General features: G+C 42.2%; 1 protein-coding gene and 1 pseudogene across 1 annotated transcript in view; both read left to right on the forward strand.

Moving 5' to 3' along the window:
- The window catches only part of KCNU1 (potassium calcium-activated channel subfamily U member 1), a 127,942-nt gene extending 116,594 nt beyond the window's left edge, over positions 1-11,348 (forward strand). Inside the window, 3 exon segments of the mRNA XM_037055092.1 lie at positions 6,648-6,842; positions 8,505-8,629; positions 11,129-11,348. Coding sequence (XP_036910987.1) covers positions 6,648-6,842; positions 8,505-8,629; positions 11,129-11,348 — 540 coding nt within the window.
- An 11,434-nt stretch (positions 11,349-22,782) lies between these two features.
- On the forward strand, positions 22,783-25,220 carry LOC118993035 (exocyst complex component 3-like; annotated as a pseudogene).
- The last annotated feature ends 282 nt before the right edge of the window (positions 25,221-25,502 follow it).

A 25,502-nucleotide genomic window follows, 5' to 3' on the forward strand; every position in this document is an offset into this window, starting at 1 on the left:
CTATTTAACAGGTAGTCTGTGCAGGCCTTTGCTCTAAGTGCTGGGGACACAGACCAAAGTCTCTGCCCATATGGGACTCGTGCTAATGGAGGAGACTGAAGTACACACGATGAGTGAGGAACTGGTAGGGTATGTTGGCTGGATATAGAAGGTGTATACTACAAGGACCAAGGTGATGTGAGATAGGAAATGTCCGGTTTGAGGGAGGGGTTGCAGATTCCAATAACGTGGCCAGGGAAGGTGGCATACGTGTTGAGTCTTGGGGAGAGGAGAGTGCCCACCATGCTGATCTCTGATGGAGGAACACGCAGGGCAGGAGGGAGCAGGGCGAAGGCAGTGAGGTGGGAGCCCTCCCGGTGTGTTCTGGGAATTTGACTAAGACTCCCAAGATGTGTGCATAGCCATCTGTGAGAGTCTGTGCAATGTCCTCCAAAGGAAATTCCTATAACCCACTGTCTCACAGACCCCTCGTACCTGAATTTTCCAAGGGAAGGACAGCAAAATGGCTGAATGTCTCTACACAGACGCCGAAATGCACAAGGCTAAGGGCACAATGTGATGAACGTGCTGCCTTCTGGAATTCCAGATGGAAAAGGAAACATTCCTTAATTGTACGGCGCCTTAGAAGTGCAGCTTTCACGTTGCGGGGAGCACGGCAGGTGCACATGTGTCCCCCTCACAGATTCAGTGCCCTTTAGTACAAAGGGAATGACAGTGCTCTGGGCTCAGCCTCCCCAGGCCTTGGAGAACTGGGGGATCTCCTAAATCCCATCGAGCTTCGGAGAGAGAAGCCTATGTCAGTGGCAGTGTGACAAGTCAGGAGACTGAGTTTCCTGGAGGGTTGAGCAACATTCAGCTTTCACTGAGCCAGGGAGAAACACACTGCAGGGAGTTGAGATAGCTTACTTCTCTGGGAAGGTGGCTGTGTCTGTCTTTGGTGCATCAATTACCTTGCCTGTAATTAATGACTGGCTGTCAGTCAGAAGGTGACTGTTGATGAACTGGACCTGTCCACAGGATACATTTTCGATGGCTTTACATCCCCGTTCTCTTCAGAGATTCCTAGATGGCAGGTAGCTTTGTGCCTTAAATTAAACTTGAGCCTTAATTAAACTCTACTGGCCCACACAGGTACAAACACAGCCACAGATTCTATTTGGAGCTGTTGGGAAGAGCAGGATGGGCATAGAAGGGCTGAAGGAATGGAAATAGAAACAAATGAACACGTAATGTAAGCATAGGAAACACGGCCTTGGCAATGAGTCAGCACCCGGACCTGTCATCACTCAGCACATGAGTGTGACCTTGTGACCTCCTAGAGGGACACCTCTGCCTCTGAGGCTGCCTTCAGATATTGTATCAACGGGTGCCTTGGTGGGAGAGGACAATGCTGGAAAATGAAGTGAGCTATGTAAAAGCTCAATTGTTTTCTGAGGCCCCAGGATGAATTCTGTGGGGGAGGGGAAAAGCCACATGCTGTGGCTGATATATGGGATAGTCACTTGAGGTCAAAAGCCACGATGCTCTAAAGTACTTCTGGTAAGTCCTTCATTTAGGGGTGGCATGTGGTCACTGATAATGGGATGAGGACAGACATCCTTTATGTTTAGGGGTGAGCTGGGATCTTGAACCTCTAAACCTCTGCCTAGCAACTTCTGCCTCAGCCCTTCAATCTTTAGTGATATACAGCACAGCAAAAGGAACACACTTAATGCTACGTAGAGCTCCAGCCCTGAGTCTCTGGCCATGATGAGCTGAACTAGACCTTTGGAAAGATTCAGGGAACCCTGCCCATTGTCGTTTTCCTTCCCCTGGTCCTGGTACTGCTCAGCCTTCTGAGGGTGGGGGTGACTTCCTGTCATCCAGCCACACAAAGGAAAAGCCCAAAGGACAGGCCCAGGGCTCCAAGTCTATCATCTTCCTCACTCCCCCGAGGACCACTGGATCTTGGTCGGCCTCCGGACTTTACCTGCTCAGGAGCCTCAGAGAGGAAGAGAAAATGTATCCTCTTGCACTGCAAACATTTGGGGCCACTGTGGTGGCTCCAGAATCTATTCTCCAATATCCCACTTTATTCTCCAGACATATCAGATCATCTCCTTGGGGGGAAATGTGAAAGGAAAGCAGGGCTCCAGATCTCCCCATGAGTGAGGATGGCAGTTAAAGGCCCGAGGTCTGTCACTTCCCCTAGCACACGCCCATGGCAGACACCATTAGTGGGCACGGTTTTCTGCCTCCAGGTCGTGCCCGCATCTTTCCCGCCTCAGACCTCGAGTCACCTCTTCTGCTAAGCTTTGGTGTTGAGATAATCTTAATAATCAGATGTGCAATATCACAAATAAGCACTCCCTGTGTGCTTATTTGTGATAGGAACAGTAATAAACATCTTAAGCACTCACTTTGAGCTAAGGTGTTTGTTAAGTGCGTTACCTACATTACCTTGTTTGATTCTCCAGTCAACCCAATTAGGGGAATACAATTGCGAGCCTCATTCTACAGAGGAAGACTCTGAGGCTTGGAGAGGTAAATAATGTGCCAAAGGTCACAGCACTCACAGATGACAAGTTGGTTTTCAGACCCAGATTTGTAATGATAATAGAGCCAGACCGCACACAGCCGCCACTTCGGCAATCTCTTTCTGTGATAATGACTATTTTTCCAATACGTTGACACTGAAGTTTTGCTTAGAGGAGCCTGTCTCCCTGAGTGCTCTGGAGTTGCCGAGGGCACAGGCAGGAGAGAAGAGGCCCAGATGCACTCACAGCACCACGTCCACCCACACCTTCCCTCCAGCCCAAACAAGTCTGCTCCCATCTGGGTCGCGTAGGAGGCTCCCACAGAAGATCTGATTTGCAGAAGGATTTCTGCTGTTAAGAAGACTTTGAAAACCACTCCTTGGAAGTTAGACCACATGACCAACAGGAAGACGTAAAATAAGAGAACCAGATGCTGCTCTCCTCGATTCTGAGACAGGTTTCCAATTTCCAGTCGGTAGTCCTACGTGGGAGACAGGAGTCCGCCACTCCATCCCCTTCTGCATGTCCCTTCTGTCCCATAATATTCCCTCCCCCAAAAACGTCTTCTGGGTTTGGCTCTCCCAACCTGCTGCCTGAGCTTCCTGCACCAAGAAACATGTTTGGCCGCACAGTCAGAGACTATGGTTAGAATCAAAGTGTTTGTTTCTCTGACACCCATACTACCCAGAAGGGCAAATGGATTCAGAACAGACTCCTTCACGAAAAGGGCAGCGTATACCTCAGCAGTTTCTGAAACAAGACGAGATCATCCGTCTTGACTCCAATTTGGGGCACTATATTTCCAACCTAATATTTAAGGGCCCTCTTCCTTCTCATGAGTATGCAGAAGATGTAAGGGACAGAACAAATCCTGAATAATGTGTAAACTTGTCACTGAAGTTTTGCTTTAGATTTTCAAATAGGAATTTCCTATTTTCCTTGCTGTACCTGTGATTTTTCTTCTCAACGTAAGTAATGTAGTTTCCCTTCAAATCTCTTGATTCAGTTCAACACTGCGGCTTCAGTTACCCTCTGGTATGCTACTGCATGCTTCTTCCCCCAGTGGAGAAACATGCCTATGAGGTATAATTCAGATTCTCCTTTAATCCGCTATCCGTTCAATGCTACGAAAATGAAATGTGGAGAGGCACTCAGAACCACAAGCAGAATTCCAGTGTGGCCTTACAACAATAGAACTCCAGAACTGGACATAAATTAGGCAACATTTCCCTTTATATTTATATGAAAAATGAGGCCCACAGAAGTAACACGACTTTACCAAGGTCATTCATCTGGTTAGTTGCAGTTGCCCTGCCATATAAGTTCATTCTCAATTACAAGTATTTCTCAAAGAATGTTGGGTCTTAAGGCCTTTTGAGATTCTCAGAATAAATAGCAGCAAGTGGCTAAGATGTTAGTAACTATGCTGTTAAGTAATATTCTAGGTTATGAGAGACCTTGAGCTTAATTGTAGCTAAAAGTTAAAACACTTTGGGCTGCAACATTTTCTAACACCAGGAGCCCAAATTCTAGTCAATAGGGTTATATTAGAAACAGTATTCAAGTTTAGAAGTTATAAAATATTTCAAGCACTTTACAACTTTCATATTTTCTTCAGAAATAAGAAAAGAGAGAGAGAGGGAGAGAGGAATGCAAAAGAAACAGAGACCAGTAAAGCCAGTACCACAGAACCCCAAATGGTAAAAATACAAGATGAGCCTACCAAGTAAGGGTGGCTTGCAAATCCCATGATCTCCCCCAATAGAGCATTGCAATCCTTTTGATATCGAAACTGAAGAAATGATATATTCAAAAGCTAAGCCTGTCTCAGTTAAATATGTGAAGCACATGTTTCCCTAGCGCCTCCGACACCTGGATAACCCTAGAATTTACTCCTTTTCTTTACTCAGTAGAGAATTTTTCTAACAGCATTATGTTTGATCACTCTATGCTACGGCCTCTTGTTCTTAAGCAGATTGTGGCTCAACCTGGATTTACATCCTCTATTCCCTCCAGGCGTTCAGGGAGCCGATTCTATAAGCAGGCATCTGGGTGGTAGCCAGATGGGACAAAGGAGAAATGGGAGGAGGAGACGACCATCACTCAGGGGATGGACACCTTTAGTCCGGATGTTAGTCTGGGGAGGGCACTGAATGTCATCCTTTAATCTGAAAATATTATGAAAGTTTTTTAACTTTTTTCTATACGATTTATGTAGATTGTATGATTTCCCAGGTCACCTTGTCCCAATAGTCCCTACATTTTACTTACACTATTTATTTGTTGAAAATCAGCTGCCAGTTGCAGTCAGTATGCCTACAGCTCTCGAACAGGGCCTTGCTCAGGGCACTCCTGAGGGTGAGAGTATGGTGGAGGTTGAGTCCGTGCTTGGAAAGAGCACAGGGGTTAAGGAAGCACTGCTCAGAGTGTGGTCTGAGAACCACCAGTGTCAGAACCACCGGCAGTGTCCTTTAAATTCCGATTCCCACCTCGGTCCATAAATGCTGATCCATTAGAGCTGGGATCCCAGAAATCTGCACTCACAAATATCACTCCAGATGAGCCAGATACAGGAGAGCCAATGTTGAAGAGAACAGAGTTCAGTAAGGTGTGCTGTATATCTCACTTAGTCCCACAAATAACGCTCAAGGGTGGGTTTCATTCTGTCCTCTTTAATGATTATGAAACTCTTGCTGAGGAAGGGCACATGAATTGTCCAAAAGTATTCAGCTGGGACACGCCAGTCCTAGACTCAAACTCAGGCGTGTTTCAGACGAGCTGTAATATAACATACAAGAAGACTGAAATAGAATAACAGCCAGTGGCCATGGGACCACCAAGAAAGGGCAATTTTATTCTGATATGGAGGTCAGCATACCCTTTGCCAAACTGACGAAAGATGAAGGAGCTGTTCTGAGCAGGAGCGTGGGGAGTAAGTGTAGAGCGTGAGCCACTGCAGATAGACTGTGATGGGCTGGACGGTCCGCTACGGAGGAGCTGGGTTTGGCTCTGTAGCAGGGGCCTGACCACGAAGGTTTGAGGAGGTGGGTAACATGATCTGATTTGTTTCTAGAAAACCTCTCTGGAAGCGTTTTACGCAGTAGATTTCAAGTGAGAAGAAAGCCAGCAAACAGGCCCATGTTGTAATCCAGGCTTTAGGAGCTAAGTTCCTGAATTTGGGAGTAGAGAAAATGAAGGGCAAAATTTCTAGACTAATAACAATTGAGGTCATTCTTATTTATAATAAAATCAAAATCATTGACTTTTATATAGGTACCCTTTAAGCAAATAAACTCCCATTTCTATTGGAGTAAAAATCTAACAGATAAAACAGAGGGTGGAAAATTTGAAACCAAGTATTCAATAGACTTGAGAAAACCTGACGGGTGACATATTTACACTGCTATTTATATGCATGGCAATGCCTAATCCACACTGACTTAGAAAATGGCTAGGGTTGGTCGTTCAGATGCGCACGCAGTACTTTCAAAATAAGAAGCTTGCCCATATATGTCCTCCTTTGGTTTTACTTGGACGCCAAAGATTTTAAAATTTCATCCATTCATTCAATAGTTACAATCCGTTAGGTTTACCATAAGAGCTACGGGAGACCTAGATATTAATAAGACCTAAGTCAACACCTGTCCTCTAGTAGGTCACCATCAAAAGGAATATAAATACTTTCACAACCAGAGGATTCCAGTAGGGGTGACAGCATGACAGCATCTGTAGTCCCCTAAGGAAAAATCGATTGCAGTCTCATTGAATACCTATATTTAAAAATACACTGATGATTACCAGGATATCTGTGGGCTGATATACTCCTCTGGTCGTTTCTGGTACAGGGGACGTACTTCGTGTCACTATAATTACCCATTTTCTTCTTCATTATAGTGTGACCCCCAAGGGAGCAGGAACTGGGTCAGTGTTATTTTCTCTGCGCTTTGGCTAACTCAGCACCCCATCCAAACTGCCAGCTTTTAAGTGATTTTAATAATAATAATGAGAGACACTGCTTTGCACCATCGGATCCATTTCAGTGATGCCCTCAGCACCTCCAAGACTATAGCAAACCCACCATTCAGGAGCTGGCTCTTCTGACTTAACACATGGCCCGCCCTTGCTTTCCAGGCCTTCTACAATTATCACGTCCTGGAGTTACTGCAGGTGCTGGTGAGAGGCGGGTTCAGCTCTCAGATGGAGCAGCATCTGGACAAGGATAAGTTCTACGGGCTGACTGACAGCTGCAGCACACTTCTGTCCGGACGGAGGCGCTGTAAGCTGGGGCTTCTGTCCTTAAACCAAACCATGTTGCTGGACATCGAGGTGAGCTTCCTCTCGAAGGAGTTTCCCGCTTTGCTCCCTTACATCTCTGAGTTTTTGAAAATGGACCAGGCTCTCCGTGTCCCTAGATGGCCTGTAGCACAGAAATAATAACAACACTAATAACAACAAATTAATACAACTCATATTCATAGAGTGTTTTACAATTCGCAGCGCATTTTCATATGTGTTATGTTTGTTTCAACGATGCCGGAGGTAGATAAAGCAGTTGTTATTATCTCTGTCTTCCACATAAAAAAATCCAAGTATGCAGGAAGCATTGGAGGGTTCCAATAACTTATGCTTTGACAAGGGTATTAATCATTGCAATAGCTAATTTTTACTGAGTATTTCCCCTGTGCCTGTCTGCTTTTTTTTTTTCACTTAATCTGTCTGAGGATGTACAGGATAGGCATGATTAGTAACCCCCCTGAGCAGACCAGGAAGCTGAGGTAGAGGAACAAGTACCTGCCTGAAACCACATTGTCCACTAATGACAGAGCAGGGGTGCCTCTAAAGCAGCCCGACCCAGGTCTTCACACTCGCCCTCCACCTGACCCACTAGACAGATCTGATTAGGTCAGCTGAAATCAGGCAGAAGGATTCTGTGTTTGCGTCTAAGAGACTGACTGGGCTAGCCAGTGGGAAAGACTCGACTTCCCTTAACCCATGAGCTAGTGAACAGTAGGTTGTAGCAAGGGAGAAGTTAGCCATACTGGAAGATTCCAGTGAAGCATCTGGGCATCTGGAGATCAAAGTGGAGTCCAGCCTGGACATGAGTGAACTTTTTACCAGTGTGGTGCCTTTTGGTTTACCTTGCCTTGCCATTGCATTCAACTCTCCAGTATGATTGTAGAGACAAGCTTTTAGAAGGCAATTTCTCTGGTTGGTTCAGACCATATCAGCAGAACCCCCTTTGCAAGAAAAAGCAGGCTCTTCCAACCCTCTGTGCCTGGCATGTCTCAACAGATATGGTACTTCTGTAGCCCCGAGTCCCTCACCTAATGTTGACTCATTAGTGATTACATGCCAGGTCGACAGCCACCTGCAATTTCCTGCTGGTATCAGAGTGACAGTGAACTGGTCAGCACACTTCTCCTTTCTTTCCCCAGTGAGGTCTGGTCCTCTCACCTCACTCTTTACCCTCAGGAGTCACCCACAGAACGGAACCCATGAGTTGCTGTTTCCGAACCTCTCCCTTGCAGCACCTCTGTGGGCCATAGCCTGGTGTCAATGTCAAGAGGAGCGCTTGGGGCCCTAATCTTCTGCAGAGCGGGATAAGAAGATCAGTCTCCAGAGGTCACTTAACATCCCAACTCTTTATATACCCTGAAAGTGGAATGTTCCCACCTGTTCATTGTTGCTTCTTAATGGTCACCAGAACAGCAATCACCCAAAACACAGCGTAATGCCCTGAACTGCCACACCCATCAGAGGCCAGTAGATGACCAGAGTGATAAAAACCGTCACTGGGATTAGATGCTCAAAACTAATCCTAAACCTCACTTACAAGCTGCTTGACACTGCCACTATAAAGATAGCAGGAAATAATTTTAAGGCCTTCCAAACTTTTATCACCAGTAAAAGCAAATGACACGCCAGTAAGTGCTTGTTACTTCCTGGTTAAAGTACCAACAGATACATGTTTTTCTCTTCTCTCCCCAGCCAAAAAAGACCTTTGGGCAAGTTTTCTGTGGCTTGTTAGATAACTTTGGAATCCTCTGCTTTGGCTTATACCGCATGATCGACAACGAGAAGCACAACCCGGAGCGCAAAAGGGGAGTATGCTAGTTTGGAAAGTGCTAGCCACCCATGCATGCATAAATGCCAAAGCTGCTTTACTGTCAGTGAAAAATAGGTTCAGAACTCAGGTCCACAGGTGCAAGGAAGGGTGCAAGGAAGTAGATTATACTGTAAGGATGAGGAAGAATGCGTATGATGATGTGAATAAACCCTGGTAATTCCGATCCAGTGTAAGCCATGTAACAATGGTGTCTCTGTCCCCAGTGAAAACTGGAATGCAGACTCGGATTTCGAATCTAGTTTTTTCTTTTCTTTTTTTAACTTAGCCCATTCTTGTCTGTGTAATTTTTTAAAGCTAAGTGGCACTGTTCACATTGGAAAGCTCTACTTATTTTATGCTGGATTCACTGGGTAAATGTTTACTGAGTGCCTATTTTCTAGCCACTTTGCTTTGTACTTAGAAATTATGGGAGTTAATTCAAACTTAGGTTTAAAGAAACATCAGTCTGAGAGCAGTGGGGAAGATCCAGGAAATGGATTACATCCATGAAATAGAGAGCAGGAGGAGAGAAGGCATACAGTAATACAGGTCTGATCTAAGATCTACACAGTCAGAGTGAACAGGACTCAGTAGAGGAGAAGAAGCTAAAAATAATGAAGTGGAAATAAATTGGTAGAACGTGGTCCTGGAGAAAGGAGGAAGAAGCACGATTACTCAAAATGGAGTGGTCTTGCATAAAAAGGAAGATAATCTCTCTGCTCATAGAAGACAAGAAGAAAAAGAACGGAGGTCAAGGCAGAAATACCTATTGATGAGGGGTGTGCTTAAGGGAACCTTTATGTAACACTAGAATGTCTCAATGAAGTACAGTCATAGTCCTTGCTGAGAGGAAAGATGAAGGAAGTATCCCAGGGAGTCGAGAAAGAAGTAAGAGTTTAGGTCAGAGGGATGGAGAAGAGGTCTACCATGGACTTGTAGGAGCCATGCTAGACTGTAATGTGAAAGAACACAGGATTGGAGGTCCTGATGAAGTTAAAGAGTCATTGTGATCAAGAGAAAGAATGATAGGAGGCTGTGGTCAGACTGCAATATATTGAAGCAGAAGGTTTCAGAGGTAAGACATGTCAGAAAATTCGGGTATCTAGTATATGATCAGGAAAGTGTGCTCTGGAGGTAAAGATCCCTGGGTAGTGGACATCAAAGAAAAGTGTCTGGATGTTGAACTGTGAGCATGATTGACCCGGCAGGTACATAAGATGATGGGGCACCAGAGCTTGAAAGAAAAGGTGTCCCAGGGGCCAAAGGTCTACATAAACATGGAGGGCTACAGTATACCGCTGAGTCGGGAGGGAGGGCGAGAGGGCTGGAGAGCACCAACCACAAAGGTGGTTGGGGGAGTGAGTGATGCTGATGTCTCTCCGTCTGGAAGCGGCACTGTGATGAGTGGATACTGCTGATGTCTCTCTGTCTCTGTCTGTCTCTATCTGAGCTCCTCCCCTGACACCTCTGGAAAACTCATGGGACATGGTGATTGGGAGAATGTGCAGCCCATTCTTGAGCGGGCTTCAGGGAAGCAAATGAGTTTTCTGTTTTACAGGGAGTGTATGATTATAGTAGGCCTTGTATAGGCTATTATAGTGGTTACAGGGTGCAAGGGAGATACATGGGAAAGATAAAAGTGGGAAGGTTAATCAGTAAAAGAAGGTCCACTTGCATTGAGATTGGCATTTAGGAAAGGAGAGATGACCAGTCATTTGGGGCAGCAATGAAGAGATTCGGGATCAAAAGCATGAATGGTGAGCCTGTCTTAGTGTTCCAACAGGAACACGGGTGTATTAATTCATGTAACTCACATTTATTGAGGCTTTGCTGTGTGCCTGATACAGTGCAAGGCACCCTGCCTCTCTACATTTTTTCCATGCGGGCCCACACTCCATGTGTTTTTTCAAGATTCATCAACAGTCAGTATTTACTTACCAGTCAAGGTTTCAAATACAACTTTAATTTTTGTTTCTTTTCCTCATTGACCAAACGACATGCTCTGTGAAAGTTGATGACATAAGCCTCAGGGTGGGCCTAAGCCAGGAGAAGCATCTGGAGTGCATGTCACCCACCACTTTTGATAAAGCCTGGATACGTGCTCACAGTATTGTGCCAACTGAATTCATCAGTGTAGTGGATGTTGAAATCAAAGAAGCCTGGAGTCAGAAAGGTCTCTAGAGACCTATCAGTCCAAACCAGAGCCCTGTCCCTCTCCCATTGAAATAAAGAGAAAAGCAAGGCCCAGAGAAGGGAGATTCCATGCGTGAGGATGGTCAGTGGCAGTGGCAGGAGTAAATGCCAGTTTCCCAGTGTCCAGGCTGGGACCTCTCCTGCTGCACTGCGCCAGAGACAGGGTCTATTCACAAAATGACCAAGGAAGCAAAGCGAAGCAGATACACCCTCTCTTTTGGCCCAGCAACATGGCTGTCTTATTTCAGCCACTGCCCGTAGCCACACGGTCCCAGCTGCAGAGGCTCAGACTCCTCTTTGCCTTTTCTTACAGGTTTGTGATCACCCGGCCGCCCAATGAGTTTAAGCTGCTGCCCTCAGACCTTGTGTATTGTGCTATCCCTTCCAACATGCCGTGTAACAAAAAGGATAATTCTTATCAAGGTTCTTTTGAATTTATAAATTCAGCACCACAGACATCAGGGACCCCAGAGGCATCTGCAGAAAAAAATAATCCTCCCACAGCTGACCCACCTGGCCAGGCAACAACATAGCCATTGAATACATCAGCCCATTTCTTGGATCCCCAAACTATCCCTGTTAGTGATTCTAAGCCGAGCCATTTTTGACTCAGACTGGTAAACTATCTCCCCAGCCACATCCAGGTGAAACCGTGAAGGAAAATGAAAACATGAAGGAGTCCACTGTATATTCAAACGAGACCTGCTGATATTCTCTGCAAGCTCCCAGCTTGCTACTTACAAGGCATCTCCAGAGATGGTGGCTTTGAACAAGGAAAATAAAAATGGAAACATGCCATTTTCATGCCCACTGCTGAGTGGTTGATCAGCAAGCCCACACTGTTCGGCAAGAAGCAAAATGCTGCTCCAATCCCCACTGGATCTGGTGTGACAAATAAAGATGTGATATTAAAGACGCCTTGTCAGGAAAGTTCATTGCTCTGCGTCCCATGAGGAGAAAGCATGTTAGTTCGAGCTGAGTTAAAGAAGTCCTCTAGCGCTTCTGGGCTCCTCCAGTCAGAGAATGTAAGTGATCAAAATAAAATGAGAAGGACTTGGACCCGGGAGACAAGAAATGAAGGCTGCCAAATAAGAATCTTACATTCTTTCTCCTCAAACAGGCAAACAGTAAGCTAGTATATTATCTCCTCTTTTCTTCTCATGGCTTTACTTCCTTCATCTCTCCATAGGAGGCGAGAAAGACCAGATGGGGACATGCAGTTTGAACTGGAAACAAATTTATGTGAAACTAAGACCTAAATAGTTGCCCAGTATGAGAATGAATATGAAAAGTATCTTGGGATGGGGTGCCTGGGTGAGGTCAAGTGTATTGAAATAAACAACCTTCCAAATTCTCTAGTTCAAGAATAAAGACATATAACAGAAAAGGTATAAAACCTTTCCCCATATTCCACAAGGAACCAATCCACTGCTCTATAAATCTCATCTTTAATTAAGTCATTTCATCTAGATATTACTTAGTTAACATGGGAAACAAAAGCTCAGCACACCCAGGAAGTATTTATTCCCACTGGCGATCTTATAATGATGAGCTTCAGGAACAATGGCTTCTTTTTGCTGTAGACACCACAGAGGAGAAGGGAAAGAAAACATATTTCTCACAAATTGTTTTATATAATGTTTGTTCTGTCCTTGCCATTTTTAACAACATCATTGCTGGTTTGGTATGACTGCCCTATTTTACAAAGGAAAAACTATGGCACAAATAGAGTTGCCAGATAAAGAATACCCAGTTAAATTTGAATTTCATATAAACAACAAATTTTTAGTACGGATGTGTCTATAAATTATTGTACTTAACTAGTAAGTGGTCAAACCAGCATGTAAACCTGGCTTATTTGACTCCAGCTCTTATACACATTGTGACTCCAAGCACACAAATAAAATAAACTAAAAAAAAAAAAAAAAAAAGTCATGCGCAGGAAATACAATTTTGTATCAGTTAAGCCTAGGTTGTCATGAAATCAGATTAATCTATGTGGATAAAAGAATAAATGTAAAGAAAGTTGTCAGAGACCAAGGAAATCATTTTTTTAAAGCTTGCCTCCTTTCACTTTCTTTACATATAAATGGTAAAATTCCTGCAATTCCAAATTTGTAGGTAGAGTTCGAGGGGCATGAAAGATTTAATGGCCCTGTCTTTGAATGTCAAATCCTAATTTCTAAGAGGAAGTGTCTAGGGGGCTCAGCTCCGGCCACTCTGTCCCACTGTCAATGGCTGAGAAGCAGGTGCCTCTGAACAGAAGGAAGAAGGAAGGTTCAGGGAAGGAGTGAAGAATGGTGTGTGGCCTGGGAAGACACGCTACCAACATCTACTGCAAAGCTATCATTCTTTCCACTCCCTGGGCCATTTTATAGACATAGCAGGTTTAGCATAAACAGAATATTTCTAAGAAAGTATCAAGGAGCCCTGTGTATCTTCAAATCCAAAAATCCACCTCTGTATACGTATTGACCAATCTGTTTAGCATCTCAGCCTCAGTTCTCCACATTGAAACCTTATCCCACAAAATGATCTCATTTCCAACAGAGCAGAGAAATTAGGATGAAAAATTCTACATCCTTCACTATTTTATTGGACGGGGTACCAGAAATATGCCTAAAAGAAACATTGAGGTACATGCAACTATAGCCAATGGGTTAGCTCTCACACTGCCAATATGGGTAAATAAAATGGGCAAGTACCCCTACATTATGTGCCAAGTGAGCCTATAACTTCAGAATCAAACCATTTACCTATAAATGGCAGCATTTTAATACAAGGCATAACACTAGATCTTCTGGCAATAAAGCAGATACTCACCGTGATTGTTCAATTCTTATTAATGGAAGAACTCATAATGAAGACAAAAACATGCAAGCAATTTACAGTTCCTAAACAATATGTGGGCCAGTAGTTTTTAAGGATGTTTTTTTATCCTTTGACCCTTTTTAAAAAAATGTATAAAAGCTATAGCCTTCCTCCCCCAAAATAGTAGCATATGCATATATTCCACAATATTCATCATTGAAGTGTGAGGGAGGTCATGGATCATTCTGTAGTGTACCCATAGTCTTCCCAAATTGCTAATATAGGTCTTCTATAGCCAACCAGCAGAGGGGTCACCAGAAAGAACATGGATCGGCAGAGGCAGGAGACCTGAGCACTTGTTCTATGTATCTCATTAAACATCTGTGATTTGGGGCAAGTTCTTAAAACTCTCTCAGCTACTTTACCAGCTCCTTTTACATTTTGTAAAATCAGGAAGCTAAACTAGAAGATTTTTAACATTACTTCCATTTTCATTATTGAACCATACGCGTATTTATTCACTACATAGTGTGTATCAGGCACAGTGCTAGATGCTGAAGATGGAGTAGTTACCAAGACAAAATTGCTTTCTTCATGGAGCATAAATAATGAGATCATCACAGATTGTGTCAAATGCTGTCAAAGAAATAAACACATTACTGTGATAGAGAATGTGGTGGTCAGGAACCACTGCAGGCTGGGATCCTGTGGAAAAACTGTTGTAGGAGAGGAAACTTGAAGTGTTCAAGAAAGCAAGCCAATGTGCTTAGAACATAATGAATAAGCCAGAGGAAGAATTACAGGAGATAATATTGGAAAAATAGGTATGACCTGATTAAGAAAGATTCTATAGACCATAAGAAAGAGATTATATATTAGTCCAAGGTCAATGAGAAACTCTTTTTTTTTAAAGATTTTATTTTATTTATTTATTTATCTTTAGAGGGGAAGGAGAGAGGGAGAGAAACATCAATGTATGGTTGCCTTCCGTGCGACCCCTGCTGGGAGTTGGCCTGCAGGGAACCGGCCTGCAACCCAGGCATGTGCCCTGACTGGGAATCGAACCGCGATCCTCTGGTTCACAGGCCCGCGCTCAATCCACTGAGCTATGCCAGCCAGGGCGAAACTCTTTAATAATTTTAAATAATGGAATGTTGTGTTATTAATATTTCCAAAGATCACTCTGGTTCTTACGGTTCCAGCAGTATGACTAAGTGAATTCAACTGGACTTGAAATGGACCCTTCCAACCAAAGGCAAGAAGGAGGTCATATTCAAAACGGTGTTTGTGAGAGAGATAGGCTTCTTATAGAGAACTGGCTGATCATTGGCTGAGATTATAGTGCCATGTAGAGCCTGGAGATGTAGATGAAAATCGAGACCCAATTTATGTACCCAGAGATGTAGATGAAAATCCAGACCACATGGGAAGGATCAGCCCGTTTGTGTGAGAGACAATAAACAGACTTCTCCTACTGGTCCAAGAAAAGAATAATAAAATTTATCTTTGCTTAGGGATGTGGGTATAAAAACAAAAACAAAAAACACATCTATCATGAGAAATTAAAGCTCCAAGCTCATATCATGCGCAACTTTAGTATTCAAATTTACACCCTGTGTGGCAGGAATTTAAAACGGAAAACGTAATAGAAGAAACAATCTGGTTCTGGACCAATAAGTACCTTGAGGTAACTGGTAGAAAGAAAATGAATAATGCTGGGCAGGACAGAATTCCACACTCAGGGCAACTATGACGTCGTGGGGTGGGTTAGGGGGCAGTGAATTTAATACTTTTTAAAAACTGACAATAAACCCATAAAAACTTACAAATGAAATGAGGAAATTATCTTCTTAAGTGAGAGCCAGAAGACAAGACAAGAGGGTTAACATGACCCCAGATTTTGGATATTAAACCAATTTGGAAAAGATCATAAAACTGATACATTTAAAGTAATAAAAAAGTTTTAAAAATATGATTAGAAGTCATTAAAAAAGGGTGAGCAGGCAGAGTTGAAAAAGAATAAAAACTAATAGAAAATGTTGATTAAATTTAACAATTAATGTAGAATTTGAGCAATAAATTACATACAAATAAATCTGAAGAATTGACTTAAAATGTAAAGTTGGAAGATAAATACATGACGAATATGAGAGAGTTGTTAAGAGACATGGAGGGAAGAATAAAAAAATTCCAGTATAAATAACTCAGTTTTCAGATGGGGGGAGATAATGAGGAAGACGCCTCCAAAAAAGTCTTAAAATTTTTAGAATTGATAAAATACAAGAATACTGAGATACAAGAAGTCCAATGAGTTCTAAGGAGGATAATTAAAATTCCTCTATATGCAGACGAATTCATACTTAGATAAGCAGATTTCCAACAAAGGGGTTGCCATCGAGAAACAGAAAAAAAAGAGATAATGGACCAATAACATCAAAATGTTGAGGGGAAAATAACAGAAGATGTAAAAATATGCATACTTACTATCTAAATCACCACTCAAAACAGTTTTGCCTAAGAATACTTAGAGACCTGTATGGAAAGAACAAGAAAAGGTATACTTCAATGAGACGAGAACAAACCCCAATGGATGGAGAAATATATAAGGCACAATTGTAAAAAATAATAACTGGAAATTGTTGAGGTCAATATAAATACATATTACTTGTAATAATAATAATTTTAGAAGGGGTAAGAATAAGCTGGAACTAACAGGTAGAAAAAATGGGGACTATGAAAGAGGTGTGATTAAGTAAGACTATTGTAAGATCATAGCACTGTTCAGGAGTAAAGCAGAGATAACTGTAGCATGTAAAATTTTCTGAAGAATAAAGTCTAAAGACAAAAGGAAAAATACATGACTTCCAAATCAGTTGAAAGAAACTAAGTAGCAAGGGGACAAATAAAAGTCAAGAATGTTGACTCATTCATAAAAAAAGCCAGCATTATTTTAGAAAAGCAAATTAAAGAACTTGCATATAAAAAAAGTAAAGGGTAGTAATAAGTACAGGTATATAAGACATTAAATAAATGTAGATGGATCAATCTTGTTAAAGGATAAAGATTTTCATAATAGATTTTAAAACAGTTATATGCTGTTCATACCATAAACTGTAATAATTCAGAAAATATGAGTTTAAAACAAAATAAAAGAGGAATCCTAGCAAAATACTGACCAAGAGTAGTGACCTACTGTTAGCAGATAAAGTATATCTCAGAGCAGAAATCATTACTGAGGAAAATAATTTTATTTTATAACCATAACACTAATCTTCAGCTAGCAAACAATATAAGAGTTCTGAAATTCTGTGCATATAACAAGGCCTTAAAATATATAAAACTAAAACTGACAAAAATTATTAAAAGATATTGAGAAATTCACAATCATAGGGAAGAATTCTAACATATTTTTCTCCGACACCTAAAATCATGCTGAAAAATTCGTATTTACATAGACTAATATGAGCTACATAGTTCTCTCTCCGCCCCCCCACCCCCCCACCGCTCTCTCTCTTTCGCACATAGTCTCTAAAGGTATGGCTCGTACTCACCATCTAGCCAGGTAACTGGTGCTCCAGCCCTCTTACCCATGGTTCAGGCAGCCGCAGAAGAGGAAGAGTAAACACAAAACGCTTTCTTTGTGAGGACACTCACTGCAGAAGTACTACACAATCCTCCCACTCACAAGCACCGGGTCCTCTGACCAGGTCCACTGTAAAGGATCCTGGGTGATGTCCTCTGTTAACTGGACTGCAATGCACCAACCAAAACTTGGGGATCTGTTACTAAAGAAGCAGGGGAAATGACACTGAGGGAAGAAATGTGTATTTCCTGCCACTACCTTAACATAAATAGTATCATGATAATTTAAAGATGCTATATTTCTTTTCAAGTACTGTTGAAAGGTAAAGCACAAAAAAAATTGATTTAATCAGTACAGTACACAGAATGTAAATAGGTCCATGGTGTCAGCAATGCATGGATGGGCTGAATTTGAACAGAAGTTGCTTGGAGGGATGCAGATGCTTGGGGAGCATCACTGCCCCGTCCCCACCTGAATGATTGCCCTTATTGTGATCTGAAAGGTGCCTACCATCTCTGTGAGTCTGATTGCAGAGCCCGGTGCTGGGAGATAGAAGAGAGCAGAAGGTTAGGCTGCTGTCCCAAAGACATTTCCATTTGGCCCAGGAAATAAGTTAAATAATCTCTCAACTCTTCATGTATTCTCTATACACAAGATCTCGATACAACGATAGAAAACAATTTACAAGTCAGTGTGTGCTATTTTTTGCAACTTCGTAATTTTAACTAGCTTGATCTAATAGAGATTACATAGAGAGATAACAAGTAGCAAATGGACATTTTTTAAATCAGCACACACATGATAATTTTCCATGAATTCGTCATCAAGGCCATTCTCTATCAGCCAATGCTACTCTACCACCGACATTGCAATGCAATTCAAAATTGGTAACAAATACCCAGACCTCAACAAATAAAATTTACCAACATATTTGGAAATAAACTCAAACATAGATCAAATTTAAAAGTTCATGTTGGGTATTAACAAACTTTTGAGATGTAAATGATAGTGAAAAGATTGCATATTAAAATTTGTGGCATTCTTCTTCAACAAATGGTGGTGAAAAAATTGGATACACACAGGCAAAAAATAAAACTGGACCCTTACCTCATATCATACACTAAAAATAACTAAAAATAGAAGACTGAAGACTTAACTGTAAATCTTGAAACTATGAAACTCCTAGGAAAGAAGTAGGGGAAAAAACATCAGGACTTCGGATTTGGCAATGATTTCCTGGATATGACACAAAAGCACAGACTACAAAAGCAAAAATATTTAAGTGAGACTACATCAAACTTAAAAACTTCACAGCAAAGGAACTAATCAACAGAATGAAAAGGCAATCTGAGAAAACATGTAAAGAACTTCTATAACTCAATGATAAAGAAACCCAAACAGTCCAATCAGAAAATCAAAAAGAACTTGAATAGACACATTTGCAAATGGCTAAGAAGCATAAGACAGTATCACCAATCATTAAGGAAGTGCAAATCAAAATCAAAAAACATACATATAATGAAATATTACTCAGCCTTTTTCTTTTAAAAGGAAATGCTTTTAAATGCTACAACGTGGATGAAACTTGAGGATGTTATACTAAGTGATTTTCAACTTTTCATCACATGGCACACATAATTACTAAAATTCTGTGTCATACCAAAAATACATTTTTTGTTAATCTGACAAAAGAATATATACTATTTTGATTTATTCACACCAAATGGGTATTTTTGTATTGGCTGTTGTCATTTTTTTTATTTGACCATCTAAGGGAAAAGAGGTCAGGGCTCCTGACTAAATAGTCAGGTATTGCATGTTTTAGAAATTCTTGCAGCACACTGGTTGAAAACCACCATGCTAACAGAAACAAGCCAGACACAAAAGACAAATACTGAAGATTCCACTTGTATGAGTTTTCTATGGCACTCAAACTCCTGCACACGACAAGGAGAATGGTGATTGTCAGAGACCTGACATTTGATTCTTTCATCTCCCCATTCGTCTGGGAAGATGGAAAAGGGAGTTGTTCCAAGGATCCAGAGTTTGTTTTACAAGTTGAAAAAGTTTTAGAGATCTGAGATCAGTTGTATAATAATGTGCCTACAGTTAATCATACATGTAACACACACTTAAAAATGGTTAAGATGGGCCCTGGCTGGTGTGGCTCCGGGGACTGAGCACCAAACTGGGAAGCAAAGGGTGGCCAGTTCGATTCCCAGTCAGGGCACATTCCTGGGTTGCAGGCCAGGTCCCCAGTGGAGGACACACAACAGGCAACCACACACTGATGTTTCTCTCTCTTTCTTTTTCCCCTCTCTCTAAAAATAAATAAATAAAATATTTTAAAAAATGGTTAAGATGGTACATTTTAGTTATGTTTTGACCACAATAAAAAGAAGAGCTATACATATAAATCAGCACAAAGGAATGAATTTGTAACCTTATCTGTGTGGAAATAGATTAAAAATTAATTTAAAATGAATGAGATAATTGTTAAATGTAACAAGTTAAAGAAATAGTAGTAAGAGAGTAAACTAAGGTGAGTCTAAAGAGATTTCACGTCAGCCTTGTTATTTATTTCCCTTATGTTCTCGTCTGGAACAGAAAACCAGAACACAAATCCAGAGTCTCCTTTACAAAATAGCTAGCCATTTGTTATTTCGAGAAATAGCAATAATGCCCTCTATCAGACAGATTGTTCAGGCACACATAAAATATGTAATATACAACTATCATACTACACATTTACATATACACCACACATCATACATATATAAGTACACACAGATATAGTGGCTTTGGGAAAACTAAAATATCTGGAGGCTTGGTTTTAATGAACACGACCTCCGCCAACATTCAACTACTCAGCATGTTAACTTCTACTTAAGACCTACGATACATTGGGAACAACTCTAATTAACTATAAAGTCCTCAGGCCAAGTACCTTCAAACTGTAAAGAAGTTGAGGGAGGTTGGAGTTCAGTGAAGGTGGTGATGGCTTCCCAGAGAAACAATAACTCACGGCTCAAAGCCAGGAGTCGATTCTTCCAGAAAACAAAGAGCTCAAGCTCTAAAACCCATCTGACTGCAGAGCCTGGACGGATGTGTTTAGGGAGGGCTGGAAAGGGAGATGGAGGGGATGCAGGGAGAGGAATGATGGCTCCTGGAGATGGAAGAGAGAGAGGGAAAAGGCCCTAACACTAATTGGATTTGAAAGAATGCGGAATGAATCCAGCCCCTGCGTGCAGAGAAGAAAGGACCCTGGGCAGCTGATGCTAAATTCAGATTAAACTAACTGCAGGTCCCCTGGGGACCTCACAAGGTAAACCTGATTGTCTCTGTCGTTTACAATCATTATCAGGCAGAGGGCCTCTGTAATTTTACTGGGGAGGCAATTAACAGACCCTGAAGCTGGGGAGAATGCCCCAGCCTGCCTTTTGTTTCTGAAGAGGAAAAATAAGGCAGAATTTGTGCTGCTGTCTCTGACGGTCGGATAACTTCAGACAACGCAGTGACCCCTCAGCTCTCGTGGATGGTTGAAATCAGCCCTTTCTTCGATTTCTTTTACTCTTTTTCTCTCGCTGTTCGAATTAGCTACAGATCGCCCAACAAGACTTGCTACTTTCTGTTCTGGAGATATGGAAATGCTAGTCATCTTTCACTCCTTCTTGTCTTCAAGAAAATATCTTTGCAGCATCTCGTCTTGCAAGTGAGTGGGGAAAGGCCAGCCAAGGGAGTGAGAAGATGATACTCAGATTCATCACTCAGCCCTGCTCTGTGCCCTGATACCATTTTTTTTCTTGTGACTTTCTGTCACAGTCAGACTTTTTAACTAGTTGCCTACATTCACTACCTTATTTCCACATCTCTGATTCACTACTCAAGCCACCCCACTCTGACTGTAACCCCCATTATTCTGCTAAAAATACTCTCTCTCCGGTCAGGAGTATTGAAGTCACTCTTGGAGTAGAATATTTAGTGTCAGCCTGACCTGACGTCTCAGCAGGATTCAGTACCACTGGTCTCTAATCTTAAAACACTGTCTTCCCTTGACTTCTGTGAAACAAAACTCTTCGCATCTTCCTTTTGCTTCTCTGACTGTACATTCTCAGTTACCTTCAGCTCTGCTTTGATACAGCACAATTAGGTATCAGCATTACTCAAAGCTTGATTTTGGACCCTTTTTTTTTCGTCTCAAGAATCCCTAAGTGATCCAGATAATTAAAAAACACTGAACAGCATATACCTGTCATTCAAAGGATAAGGACGTTTACCAAAATCCATCATTTTCATGCAAGAATAAGGGCCCACTCTTGCCGGGTTTTTAAAAAAAATTCAGAGAAATTGAGAACTCTGATCTTTATATAAAAATATTATGCTTTTAAATTTTTGTTTAGAACTATGATGGAGTTGTTGCAGACCAACGGTAATGCCAAGAAAAAAATTTTTAACTGGATAAAACCTTTTCAAAATACCAGTTTGAAGTAACCATAGAACAACACAGTTAAGAGCTGAAAAAGGCTAAGATCCAAGAGAAAACAAGAGCATGGAGGTGAGCTCACCATTCCACACTCTTTTTCCCTCAAGGCGTTTGCCAATTGTTGTAGTAACTGGTGCTAAACAAGAGATTGAGTTGAATTTTAATGCTAAGAGCTTTCCGCAGTCCTGTGGGACTAGGAGGAAAAAAATTGCAATCGAAGGTTTTCAAGGCAGCTTGGAATTGGGGGGACTCAGTTTTAAAGGAAAGAGGATCGGAAAACTGTAAGCTGGTTTTTGACTTTATGACTTTATGCTGGTTTCTACCCAGAGGGAACTGTTGATTCCTAATACTTTCAACATGAGAGGCTGAGAAGCTAAGAAGAAAGGATCAGCTATGAAGCTAGAAAGCTAAGGAGAGCTTTTGCCAGCCTCCAAGAGGGAGGTCAAAATTGGCATCCAAGGCCTGGCAAGGGGGACAGACCCAGGTAAACAACCTTTGCTTTCAGTGAGAGTCTTGAAAGGTCCTGCCTTAGGGTTGCTTGAAACTAGAAATAGAACAGTTCTCACGAAGCCCGAACTCAGCTTGAATCCTCCCATTTTCTGATTGAATCAAGATGATGCATCCCTGCTATAATAACTTATAAGTAAGAAATTAATTCTCTCTGCTGCAAGTTAGCATTATTCAGAGTTTCCACACTTTCTCTACACAGTGTCTAGCATTTACTAAAGTGGTTGGAGTCAGTCTTATCTCTGCCTCAATTTATGCTTTTCTCTAGTAACCTGAATTAACCTCCAGATAGGCCAGCAAGCCTTCTTCACCTTTCTGGCATATTGTGATGTTAATAGTCTCTACTCCATTTTTTTCTTTAAGAAATAAATAAGTAAATAATTACCATGAATGACAGTGGAGAGACTCAAATGACAAAAACTAAGAGAAAAGAAATAGAAAATGGAGAAAGCCCACAGATGATCTTGATATAATAACAGAAAGACTTTACATTGTGATTAGCATGTTCAAAAACTGGGAGACACTTCCAGACAGTGTCAGTGTGGAGGGGTCACCCTAGTACGCCAGGTGTGGGTATTCTGCCTGCTTTTTAACCATGAAGAAAACAAACCAGGAGGCTCTTGCTACAGTGGTCCGAAGGTTTGGTGGGATGCTTCAGGGCCTGCAACAGCACAACAAAGTGGAGCAGTAAAACAGAAGAGGGGCCAGATTGAAGGCCCCTATCTAGTTGTATGGCATGTGCATGGACCTGAGCATGCCCCGTAATGCACGGAATGATGTCAAAGATATCCACTGTCACCAGCAAAGACTGGTGCATCAACAGCATTGGGAGCCTCAAGCACGTGAAGGATGCTTCGTTTGTGCAGCTCAGCCAGCTTGCTAAAACTGTGGAGAACCTCAAGCATATCTCAGTGCCCCAGACTGTGAGGAGTCCCAGGACCTTATTAAACAAGGGCTCTTCTGCAGACCTGCCAAAAGCTAATGGACCTGGAGTGCTCCACAATGAGCTAATGTATGAGCAGCACTTCATGGAAAGTGGGAACTTAATCCTCATCCATGGCTGTTTAGAAGCATGGGGGACTCTCTAGTGAGCAGGCCAAGAAGCTATGGATGGTGCTGCAGAGGTCACTGGTCACCATCCCCCATGACTCCAGTTTGCCAGCCTTGGTTGTCAGGATCACTGGAAGGGGGGAAAAGTTGACAGGTGTGCACCTGACCAAAAAAAACAAACTGGTTTGTTCCTTCCAGGAGGTTCAAAAATTGGAAGGAGAAAATGTCTGCCATCTTGGACAGAAATACGAGAATTAAGGGCACACAGGCAGACACTGGGGAGTCTGACAAGAGGTGCCTTATCTGCCACCTGGAAATTATAACTAAGTACATCCTGGATGAACTCATCTTTGCCTAAAGCCTTATGGTTACATGTTTTCTGCCCTACTATGAGGTTTTTAGAAACCCCCTGAAGAAGAACCATAAGGCCCCGAGTACATAGATACAAGAGCTCGAGCTGGGAGACCTAGAAGCAAATGAGATTGTGAGCCTGTTTTCGTGGGCCTTAAACACCTGCCTCAGCACAGACATGATGGGGAATGTGGAGCTGGCCCTGGAAGTGGACTTCAACAGCCTGGAGGTTTCACCTTCTCCAGACATGGTCTCTGAGCTGTTCCACACATATGTGCCAACTCTCTCTTCAAACATCATTGTCTGGCTGCAGAAAGGCCCAGAAATAGACAACAAAGACTGCATTAAAAAAAAAAAAAACACTGAGCGTCAAGCTGAGCTACCACTATGGATACTACCACCCAACAATCCCCGTCATCTTCCAGATGTTTGAACGGACTCTTCAAGTTGCTGCTCAGACACGTACATGGAGATCTGAAAATAAAGGTACTAGTTTGTGTCTTCAGTTAAATAGATACAAAGATGAAGCTCAGTTGTACAAAGAAATATATATGGGAAACTACCAGTATATATAATAATGGCAATTATCAGTCACTGCCAGAACCCATAGTCAGTTTAGAAAGGAAGCACTTAAGAAATGAAATAGAAGAGGGTGTGTCTCTGAGCCAACCACACATGGGTGGGATTGGAGATGGGACTGCACCGGGGAGCTGCTGCAACCTGCCAAAGGGGATCTTTCTGGGTCTAGAGCAACATCTCCATGAGCCGGTGCCGCAGAAGTGGCTCCAGCTCGAATGCTATAAACATCATCCGTGCCACCATGGAAGAGTAGCTCAATGATTTTGCCAACATTGAAGGGCCATTTAAGTGAAATCATATGGTATTTAGTGAAATCATATGGTATTTGTTTTTCTCTGACTGGTTACCTTCAGTTAGCAAAATGTTCTTACTGAACTAACAAGCAAAACACAAACAGACTCACAGACAGAGAGCAGGCTGAAATCTCTGGGCGATGGTGGGAATAGGGGGTTGAGGGATTGAGCAAAAAGGAAAAGGACTCGTGGACATGGACAAGAGTGTGGTGATTGTGGGGAGGAGTGGGTATAAGGGGGACAAATGATAATGAAAAAAATACAATAAAAATAAATTAAAAAATAAAAGGCCATGTAAAAACAGGATGATCATGAGTGGTGGTGGAATAGCCATGGACCCTCATGCAGAAGCATATTTCATTCCAGAGTCCAAAGGGGCACAAGCAGGGTGCTAAGAGGAGGGTTAGGGAGGCTGAGCATCTCCTTCTGGTCCCAGAAGCTAGCTTCTGGATTTAGCAAAGATACAGATGGTCATGGTGACACAATTGTCACCATTGCAGAGGTTATTAAGCAAATAGACCCTTCTCTGTGCTACTTGGAAGTCTTGAATCTGGTCAGCAAATACCCAGACATCAGGGATGACTACATCGCCTCGCTACTGGCTGTGCCAGGGGACACCAGCTGAGACATGAAGAACAGACCATCACTGAGACTCTGGAACAGGGCCCAGTGCAGGCAAATCAAAATGCTGCGTCCATCTTCAAGAAAATCAGTTCTGAGTCTGACCGTGGCAAAGCTTCTCAAGTAGCCAGTCAGTTTCCAACTTTGTGGACATTTTCTGCACTGATCATTCCCACCTTCAGAAAGATATTTAAGCAAGAGTGACTCTCAAAGACCCCCATGAGGTGTTTTACTTCCTAGTGTCTGTCTCTTTAGGAGCCAAGTGTGTTGTTTGTGAGGTGCCCGAGCACATGGCTTCTTGATTAACAAGTCCTCTGCCAGCTGTGATTCTTCAGGCTTTCTCATCTTTATTGTCACCATCCTTTGTGAGGCAGAATGCTGATGTCCAATGCCTCATGGTTGGTTGTTT

The sequence above is a fragment of the Sturnira hondurensis genome, unplaced genomic scaffold, assembly GCF_014824575.4.
Source record: "Sturnira hondurensis isolate 20B ecotype Veracruz unplaced genomic scaffold, ASM1482457v3 Scaffold0008640, whole genome shotgun sequence".
Lineage (NCBI taxonomy): Eukaryota > Metazoa > Chordata > Mammalia > Chiroptera > Phyllostomidae > Sturnira > Sturnira hondurensis.